Source organism: Microtus ochrogaster, unplaced genomic scaffold (genome assembly GCF_000317375.1).
Source record: "Microtus ochrogaster isolate Prairie Vole_2 unplaced genomic scaffold, MicOch1.0 UNK6, whole genome shotgun sequence".
NCBI classification, from domain to species: Eukaryota; Metazoa; Chordata; class Mammalia; order Rodentia; family Cricetidae; genus Microtus; species Microtus ochrogaster.
The window spans coordinates 12,941,878-12,952,209 of record NW_004949104.1 but is presented as its reverse complement, the minus strand read 5'-3'; the positions used below and the strand labels follow the sequence as shown (position 1 = coordinate 12,952,209).

General features: G+C 46.9%; 1 protein-coding gene across 1 annotated transcript in view; it reads left to right on the top strand.

Annotated features, from left to right (window-relative positions):
• Polm (DNA polymerase mu) overlaps positions 1-128 on the top strand; it is a 9,556-nt gene extending 9,428 nt beyond the window's left edge. The window contains exon 11 of the mRNA XM_005366181.3: positions 25-128. Coding sequence (XP_005366238.1) covers positions 25-116 — 92 coding nt within the window. The 3' untranslated portion in view covers positions 117-128. The remainder of the gene's footprint in view (positions 1-24) is intronic.
• Positions 129-10,332: the final 10,204 nt, after the last annotated feature.

Here is a 10,332-nt window from a genome sequence, read left to right as displayed (position 1 = left end):
CCAGCAACTAACCCTCTTGTTCCTTGCAGAAGACATTTTTTCATGCAACTTCTGAGGAAGACATTTTCAGACTCCTGGGTCTCAAGTACCTTCCTCCAGAGCAGAGAAATGCCTGATCCTGCCCACTGGCTGCCACACCCACCCACAAAAATGAGGGGTTTCCTCATGTTTGACCAGGGATGTTTCTAGACAGAAGGTGGACTGCCACCTCGTGGCCTTGCCTGTGCTAATGGAATTTTCAGCTGCGGGCACATTGGCAAGATGTGGCCCTGAGTCAGCTTTCAGCCTCGCACTCCTCAGGGTCAGGGGCTCTGAGCAGTCCGTACATCATGGAACTATGGCCGTCTGACATCTTGCTTCTGGTCCTGGTATGAGCATTTGGTCTATCCAGCTGTGGCTGCCGTCTGCTGCAGGGTACCCTGTTCGGTGTGCTAGAAAAGAGACACGTGTCCCTGCCCTGTTCTTGAGCTGATATAGGAAATATAATTCTGGCTGTGAGGTGTTACACAGAGCAAGAATCCTGACTGAGGGCTATGCCGCCATGTCTAGAGGAAGAAGTGACCTAGGAAGGAAACCTGTGCTGGGGCTGTCGGGCACCACCACCCACAGAGCTGGGAGCCAGACTTCATTAGCAGCACAGCCCCAGAGTTAGCACCCACATTCCTCCTCTTCCACTCCTCCACACTCCAGCCTGATCTGAGCCAGGCCTGCCCACCCACAGGAGACTGTGCATTCGCAGTCCAGCAGTGACGTCTGGGAGGGCTGGTTCCTCGGACAGACAGTGCAGCCCAGCCTGGCAGCGGTACTGAACACCAGCAAGATCAGCGGGCAGCAACCGAGGGCTCTCGCCCTCCTGAGTCGTGTGGTGCAGGCTTCCCTGTCCCATCTTTTCCGACAGCCCTGCAGCAGTCCCAGACCTGCAGTCCTCACGCAGGTCCTGTGGCTCTGGCATTTCTGTTGTCTCTTCCAGTGTCAGCTGTGTTCCTCTAGTTCAGTCTCCCCCCACTTTCCCAGTTCGCTGCCTGTCCGTTTGCAGACCCTGTGTGACCAACCACGTCACCTTCTCCGAGGCAGACATGCTGAAGTGCTCTCTAGTTCCTCATTCCCAGGCACCTCTGGCTCAAAAGGCCCTCACCCACGGTCCTAGTGCCCACTCTCGCTGCCTTCTTCAGGGCCTGACAGAGGAGAGCCTCCTAGATCAACCCACGGCATTAGCAAGCGTTTTAAAGATTACCGTTCAATAAAGTGCATTCTTACGGAGTATGAGCGAGGCTTACCCCAACTCACGCATTTGGCTTTGTCCCTACAAATAGGTCACAGATGTGCAGCTAGACTTTGTGTCAGCCATTGTTGGTCTGGGTTAGCAAATGCTCTTGGGGCCCCTGCAGTGTTACACGTATCAAGCTTAGTACTCCAGCTGCTACACACTGTGAGCATTCCACTGTCCGCTCAGGTCCTGAAGGTTTACACTGGCTTTGTGACCTTGACTAGGACTGCTATGGGCATGCATGTACGTGTATCTGTGAACAGTTGCTGGGGTAACATGGGACATTGCTGTGCTTGGATTTCTCATTTCCTGTTTCGTGAGTTTTCCCCTTCTAATAAATAAAATATAATTGTTTTATCCTTAGCCAGCCTAGTTATTTCAACATTGCCACCCCTTAATTCTAGACTTGTGGATCCTGGCTATGGGAGAAACCATACCATATATATGGGATGTTAACTCAAAGCCTAAACTGTCTTCTGGAGGATCCTGTCCCAGCCCTCCAAACTGCTGCCTCCTAGTTGGTGCTGTAACTGTGTCTTCAAAAGACCGTTCCATCTTTCTATCAGGTCAGCTGCTTCAGGATGGTGGAGAACATAGTAAGACCAGTGGGTTCCATGGTTGTGGCCACTGTCACACTTCTTTAGCTGTGAAGCTCCTTGATAAGAAGCAATACCATGATGGTGGAGAAGGCATTCTGTAAGTCCACAGATGGTAGTTTTATGACAGGAAGCATGATGTGCAGGAAGGCAAACCCATAACCAGAATAAGTATCTACTCCATAATTCACAGAACCATCAGTCTAGCAGGCCCTGTTCTCTTCCTTAGCGGATCTGACACAGCCCATGAGGCTATAGGTGCATGAGTTGCAGCAGACTGCATTGTATTGGGATAGAAGCCATTTAGATGACTTCTTCATGTAACTCCTAACAGGAACTTCAGGACCCGCTTGGGCCCAATCTCATGTATACCACTTCTATTTAATAATAGATTGCTGCTATGCAGTCCCACTTGACGGCTCGATGGCTCAGACAACACCCAGCTCATGATAGGCAGCTCAGGTCACATGCTATCTTAGTAATATTGTTGCCAAATTCTATGGCCCAATAGCAGGCCAAGAGCTGTCTCTCAAAGGGAGAACAGTTGTCTGCAGATGATGGTAGAGTCTTGCTCCAAAATCCCAAAGGTCTTTTCTGTGATTCACCTATAGGGGCCTGCCAAATGCTCCAAACAGCATCCTTAGCTGCCACTGACACCTCAAGTACCATCAGGTCTGCTGGATCATATGGTCCAAACGGTAGAGCAGCCTGCACAGCAGCCTGGACCTGCTGAAGAGCCTTCTCCTGTTCCAGGCCCCATACAAAGCTAGCAGCTTTCTGAGTCACTTGGTCTATGGGCCAGAGTAACCCCCAAGTGGAGAATGTGCTGTCTCCAGACTCCAAACAGGCCAACTAAACATTGTGCTTCTGTCTTGGTGGTGGGAAAGGCAGGTGCAATAACTTATCCTTCACTTTGGAAGGAACATCTCTATATGCCCCCCCCCACACCACTGAACTCCTGATAATTTCACTGATGTAGAAGGCCCTTGAATTTTGGTTGGATTTATTTCCCATCCTCTGATGCACATGTGTGTTACCAACAAGTCCAAAGCAATTGCTACCTCCAGCTTACTTTGTCCAGTCAGCATAATGTCATCAGTATAGTGAACAATGTGACACTTTGTGGAAGAGACAAACAACTGAGATAACTTCCAACCAAGTTGTGACACAGGGCAGGAAGTTAACATGTCCTTGAGGTAAAACTGTAAAGGTATGCTGCTGGCCTTGTCAACTGAGAGTCAATTGCTTCTGGTGGTCCTTCTGGAGAGGTACTGAGAAAAATGCATTTACTAATCAAAAGCTGCGTACCATGTACCAGGAGATGTGTTAGTCTGCTCCAGTAGACACCACATCTGCTTTAGCAGCTGCAATTGAAGTCACTACCTGGTCGAGTTTTCAATAGTCAACTGTCATTCTCCACAACCCATCTGTCTTCCGCATAGGCCAGATAGCACAGTTAAAGGGAGACGTAGAGGGAACCACCACCCCTGTACCTTTCAAGTTCTCCAGGGTGGTACTAATTTCTAAAGTTCTTGCATGGATTTTGTTTTGTTTTGTTTTTGTTTTTCGAGATAGGGTTTCTCTGTGTAACAGCCTTAGCTGTCCTGGAGCTAGCTCTTGTAGACCAAGCTAGCCTCAAACTCACAGAGATCCACCTGCCTCTGCCTCCCAAGTGCTGGGATTAGTGATACTGTTTTTAACTCACTATTTTCCTTGTCAGGGGCAGCTCCGGAGTGGGACTGGGGAAATAAGCACAGGTGAGTTCAGGGACCCACCGGACCTACTGAGTTGGCCTTCAGCCAACCTCCATTAATCCCCTGAACTCCATAGCCCTTACTGTATCTGGAGGGCCACAATGTTACTTGGGGTCTCCTGGGATCAGTATCAATTCAGGACCTTAGTTAGGATTTCTGTTGCTGTGAAGCGACACCATGACCACAGCAACTCTTACAAAGGAAAACATTTAATTGGGTGGCTCACAGTTCAGAAGTTTAGTCCTTCATCATCATGGAGGGGCATGGTGGTATGCAGAAAGTCATGATGCGGGAGAGATAGCTGAGAGTCATACACCTGGATCCTCAGGTAGCAGGAAGTGACAGTGCCATACTGGCTAGGCCCTAGTGATACACCTGTTCCAACAAAGCTACATCTACTCCAACCAGGCCACACCTCCTAATAGTGCCACTCCCTATGGACCATTTTTATTCAAACCACCACACCAGTAGACCCTGGAAAGTCTGATGCTTCCTTTTTCCCTTGGGTACAGTTACCCTTGTAAAAACTGTAAAGGACTGGAGAAAATTTAACAATAAAACTCTTAAATGTTTTTTATCAAGGCTATTCCTCAGGGGTCCTAGGTCTGCAGACTGGCTCAAGTCTGTTTCATGCCTGGAAACACCATTATTAAGTAGCCAGAACCAAAGGTTAGTACAAGTCATGCTACCATGAAAATCTTGCCTGTGCTGCCCATTATGGTTCATGCTATTATAAACACTGCTTTGTCCATTTTCATAACCTTGATTTGAATATTCAGTGCTGCCACCTGGGTGGGCCCTATTCCCCAAGGCCCAATTAAAGCCATTGTATTTAATTCATCCAATTAGACAGCAGCACCTCCAACCCTAAGATCTGGCACAATGAAAAGAACAACAAGGCTCTTCAAATGTGTGGGTGCCCCTTCACCATTTTGTGTCTTATAGGATCAGTGAAGGGTGTGTCTTCTGGGCCTTCCTGCTGCGGAAGATTATGTTTTAACACAGCATCCTTTCATCTAGCCCAAGGGATATCAGGCATCGCCAACTCCTTTTCAGTAGGCCATCTGTCAACAAATGCTTCAGGGCTGGAGAGATGGCTCAGAGATTAAGAGCACTGATTGCTCTTCCAAAGGTCCTGAGTTCAATTCCTAGCAGCCCACATGGTGGCTCACAACCATCAGTAACGAGATCTGTTGCCCTCTTCTGGCCTGCAAGCATGTATGCAGGCCAGAACACTGTATTACATAAATAAACAAATAAATAAATCTTTTTTAAAAAATCAACAAATGCTTCAACCAATCATTCAAACAAACTTTTGACACTTTTTTTTTCTGTGCAAGCTTCTGTTAAACTTAGAATCTCCACTCAGGGACCTATATCAACAAGATCGGTTTTATGTTCCTTCCACCATTATCCCACACCCTTGAAATCCTTTCTCACACATATTCCCCAGACTTCTGCCTAAATTAATTAGCGAACTCACCATGCTCTTTAGTAGTGTAACACACCTCATGGACCTTTTACCGCCCCTCTAGGAGCCTGCTTTAAGTCTGGCTATAGGTCTAGAGGCAGCTATTGGTAGCCCTGAGAGACATCTCTATTGTCTTGCCATGGACTATTATTTTAACTGACAAAGATGTGTCACGTTTGTTTATGCTGCAGAATGTTACTTTAGCTGTAAAGGTGTGTTACTTTTGTTTATGCTGCATTTGTTTAAAGATGTAAGGGTGTGTGTTTGATTATGTAAAGAGGTGTTGCATCTGTTCCACCTTGCCTGACTAAGGCTCCTGATTGGTTTAATAAAATGCTGAATAGCCAATAGATAGGCAGGAGAAAGGATAGGAGGGGCTGGCAGGCATGGAGAAAAAATGGGAGGAGAAATCTAGGCTAGAGAAGGAAGAGAGAACAAGGGAGACACCCAGGGCCGAAGCCAGAAGCTAGGTATATGCCAGCCAGCAGACACAAGAAGCAGTGAAAGTAAGATATACAGAAAGAACGCGAGAAAGGTAAAAATCCCCAAGGCAAAAGGAAGATAAAGAGAAATGGGTTAATCTGAGCTAAAAGAGCTATCCAGAAAAGAGCGAAGCTAAGGCCAAGCATTCAAAACTAATAAGAAGTATCCATGTCATGATTTGGGAGCTAGTTGGTGGCTCAAAAGAAAAAGCCTGGCATAGAGTCTCCTTCAGGGAAAATCCCTGTTGGCTTAGCATACAATGAAGATGGTTTTTCTCAGTCCAAGGAGGAAAAGGAGATACCTCAGGGGACAGAGGTGAGAGTGCATCTTCTGCTCAGGTGGAGAGATTTCCTCCCCAGGTGAGATAAACCCTTGAGAATCTGGGAGCTCAAGATTCTCAGCCTCAATAGGGTCCTCCCCCAAGTTACAGGTTCCCATTTTTACCAATTAATGCCCAACCTCTGAGCCTGGGACTTGGATTTTCTTTGTAATTTAGCCAACCTTATAGTGCAGGCTTTGGTTTGATATTCTGAACCTGAGCTCTGTGGCTGCTGAGAAGATTCTATTGCAGGGCAAACTTAGAAACCTTTATACTGTTCATGTGTACCTGGACCTGGTCAGTTTTATCACTGAGTTTATTATCGTCCTTCACCATATTCTGAGATACTAGGAGTTGGTTGTCTTATTCAGCTTGTGTCACTGTGAAGCTGTGACCATGAAGAATGACCATGGCAACTCGCATAAAGAAAATAATTTAATTGGGGACTTGCTCTAAAGTTTCAGAGGTTTAGCCCATTATCTTGGTGGCACACCGGCAGACATAGCTGGAGTTCTACATCAGGATCTGCAAGCAGCAAGAAGACACTCTGAGCTTGGAATGGACTTTTTGAAACCTCAAAGCCCACCCCAAATGGCAGACTTTCTCCAACAGGACCACACCGGTTAATCCTTTCAAACAGGGCTACTCTCAGCTGACCACGTTTTCAAATCTGAGCCTATAGTGACCATTCTCATTCCAAGAGCCACATTGATTAATTTTATAATGGAGCTCATGCTTTTCCTCTCTCAGTTTATCCAAAAATGTTAGGAGCAACCAACCAGGAGCACCATTTTCCTTGTTTTTCCACAAATTGTCAAAAGTTGCTTCTCACGATTGGTGAATCAGGATAATGAAATGCATTTGTCTCCTAACGATTGTAAAACAGTTCACACCACAGACTTTCAACGCACTCTGAGCTTCTAGGAGAGGCACTGGCAAACTGGCCTATTCCAGATACTTAAAGCAATTTGTCCTTATACATCTGTTGTTTTAGACTCTACCATTTATCTAATTATAGAGAGAAAGGGGATTAGAATGACTTACTGACTGTGGCCCAGCTAGTCCAACAGTGGCTGTCTACCAACAGAGGCCCAGGAATCCAGTCATTGTCCAGTTCGTAAGGCTGGATGTCTCAGCTGGATTCAGTATATGTGCAATCCTGAAGGAACGGCTCCGTGACAGTGAAGGAATGGACTTGCCAGCGGGGCAAGAGCAAGCGAAGACAGACTCCATCCTTTTTCCATGTCCTTCACAGAGGCTGCCAGCAAAAGGTGGCCCAGATTAAAGATGAATCTTTCAGCCTCGAAAGAGTTGGATTAGAAGCAGATCTTTCCTGGCTGGCATTTTGGAACCCATTACCTATGGTGGGATACTTTGCCCAGCTGATTCAGGGGGAGGGGCTTGGTCCTGCCTCAACTTGGTATCCCAGACTTTGGTGACTGCCCCTCTGAGGAGTGATGGGAGTGGGGGAGGCAAGAGAAGGGGAGGGAGGGGAACTGGGATTGGAATAGAAAATGAAAAAAATTTTTAATTAAATGAAAGAAAAGGCTTATCTTTCCACCTCAAAGATCAATTACTTAATTAAGAAAAACAATCCCACAAGGTGGTGGTGGTGTACACCTTTAATTCCAGCACAAGGAGACAGAGGCAGGTGGATCTCTGTGAGTTCGATGCCAACTTGGTCTACAGAGTGAGTTCCAGGACAGCTAGGACTGTTACACAGAGAAATCTATCTTGAAAAATGAAAAAAATTTTTAAAAAAGAAAAAAATTCCTTCCCAGGTGTACTTGGCTGCTTGAGTTTGAGTTAATTCCAGATGTGGCCAGGTTGACAACCAAGAATAGCCATCATAAGTGGCAAGTTTATGTCTAAGTTAAAAGAACAGCTTGTTGTCTGGCCTGCCTGTGCCATTTCCACTGGGCAAGGACCCCAAGGACCAGAGCCTGCATTTGAGAGTCTTTACTAAGTGGGCTGGCAACTGCCTGGAGAGCAGCCCCAACTGCTGTCTGCAGGGAGTTTTAGCAGTTGAAAACCATAGCCTGGTTGGCTGTTGCAGGGTGGGGGAGTACAGCAAACAACAGTTAGCTGGGGCATCTCAACCTCAGGTCCCTGAGGCATGGTGGGTTAATTTTCTAGGGGATTTCCCCACAGGAGGTCGTGTAGATGGTGGAGGGGGTCAGCTCTGAGTTAGACCTTAGGTGGCTGCTGCAAGCAGCGACAAGATGGAGGAACCTTGGCTCTGTGAAGGTGTGAGTCATGCATGTAAGTTAACAGTCTCGCTGGGTGATGGTGGCACATGCCTTTAATCCCAGCACTTAGGAGGCAGAGGCAGGTGGATCTCTGTGAGTTTGAGACCAGCCTGGTCTATAAGAGATAGTTCCAGGACAGGCTCCAAAGCTATAGAAAAACTCTGTTTTGAAAAACCAAAAATAAATAAATAAACAAACAAATAAATAAATAATAAGTTAACAGTCTCCTAGGAGGCTGTTGCTCTGGATTTTTCCCATTCATCTAGCTGTTCTGTTGGGACTGAAGGAGTGGTTCATTGTTATGTATACAATGTAACCCTCTCAAAAGCTCGTGTGCAGCTGGGCGATGGTGGCACATGCCTTTAATCCCAGCACTCGGGAGGCGGAGGCAGAGCTAGTTCCAGGACAGGCTCCAAAACCACAGAGAAACCCTGTCTCAAAAAAAAAAAAAAAAAAAGCTCGTGTGCTGAAGGTTTGGTCCCTAAAGCAGGTGCTCAGAGATGGGGCTTTTGGAGAGTTAGACTAATCATGAGGTCCTGGATGTAATTAGTGGTTTAATCCACTGATGGATTAATATTTTGATGACATTACTTGGGGACGGAAGCTAGAGGTGGGGCCTCGCTGGAGGAAGGAGTATGTTTCTGGGGTTTTGCCCGGTATATGTGGTCCTCGTGTTTCTGAGACGCTGTGATGTAATCAGCCCTGGAAATACCGAGACACTTGCATGCAGCACCTGTGGACGCCGGGAGACTGTATCGGATTCCCCTAGAACCCGAGCTACACGTGGTTTTGAGCTGCCATGTGGGAGCTGGGAACCAACCCTGGGTGCACTGCAGGGCAGCCAGTGCTCTTAACCACTGAGCCATCTGTCCAGCTCCGCAAGTTGAGTGTCTTGTGGATGCCTTTTATCAAGTTAAGAAAATTATCCTTTATTACTAGTTTTTACCCCCAAAGTTTAAAAAATTATTGCACCTAATCTTATGAGTTTTGTGTGGGCACATGAATGCCACAATGGTCATGTGGAGGCTGAGGACAACTTTCAGGAGGTCTCTCCTCCCATGGCTCTCTCCTTCCACCTTGTGGGCTCTGGGTCAGCAGGTGCCTTTCCTCACTCAGCCAGGTCACCAGCCCTCCCAGGTTTATGAGTAAGCTCTGAGTTTTGGTGGCTGTTTTCCTTGCATCAAGCTGTATGATCGCGGGAATATTCTGGTTTTCGTTGTTGTTTGCTTAGTTGATTGGTTGTTTGGTTATGGTGTTTTGTTTTTTTTCTTTTCTTTTTGGTTTTTCGAGACACAGTTTCTCCTTGTAGCTTTAGCGCCTGTCCTGAACTCTCTCTGTAGACCAGGCTGGGCTGGAACTCACAGAGGTCTTCCCGTCTCTGTCTCCCGAGAACTGGCGATTAAAGGCCTGTGCCACCGCTGCACGGCCTGGTTTGGGTTTTTCAAGACAGGGTTTCTCTGCATAGTCCTGACTGTCCTGGGCTGTAACACTTTCCCTGGGGAAACCTTCCCCTAGCTGAGCAGAGCCATGGTTACACTGCAGGGGTGGGTGGGAGAAGGGCTAAGCAGAACTGTAACCCTTCCCTGCTGGAGCAGAGTTGTTATGTTGGGAAAACCTCTGCTTGGAACAGGGCTGTGAGCTGCTACACTTATGGTGACTTTATGGTATTCCTTGCCTCCCGACTGCCAGGATCCCTTTCTGTCCAAGCCGCAATGCTTACAGTCAGCATATTTAAAACACAATACAATTTGCAGGAAAGTTTCCAGGCAACAACCATTCTCATTCCAGGTTTCCAGGCAACAATCATTCCAACTCCATGTGCACAGAAAAGCTTAAAATGTGTTACTTAAAAACGCCTTTATAAAGTGTATGTGACCTTGAGAGTGGGTTTCTATATTAGAAGACCGATGATCTAGTGTGGTCTCGACCGAGACAGGGTAGAAGTCAGCAGGCCATAAAGTGCATATGACATCTCCTCTAAGGATGGGTTCTATTAACTAGCAGCTAAGGATAAAGGTCTAGGGAGGGAGAGTCTGGGATAAACATTCTGGGAGATTTGGGTGAGGTCTGGCTCTATAGCAAAAGATGGGTGAGGTTTGCTTCCACAGATAGCAAAAAGGTCGCCAGGTCATTAACAATATCCATTCCCAGCCTTCTGCTTTGAGGAGAGGCCCCTTGGTGTTTGACATTTCC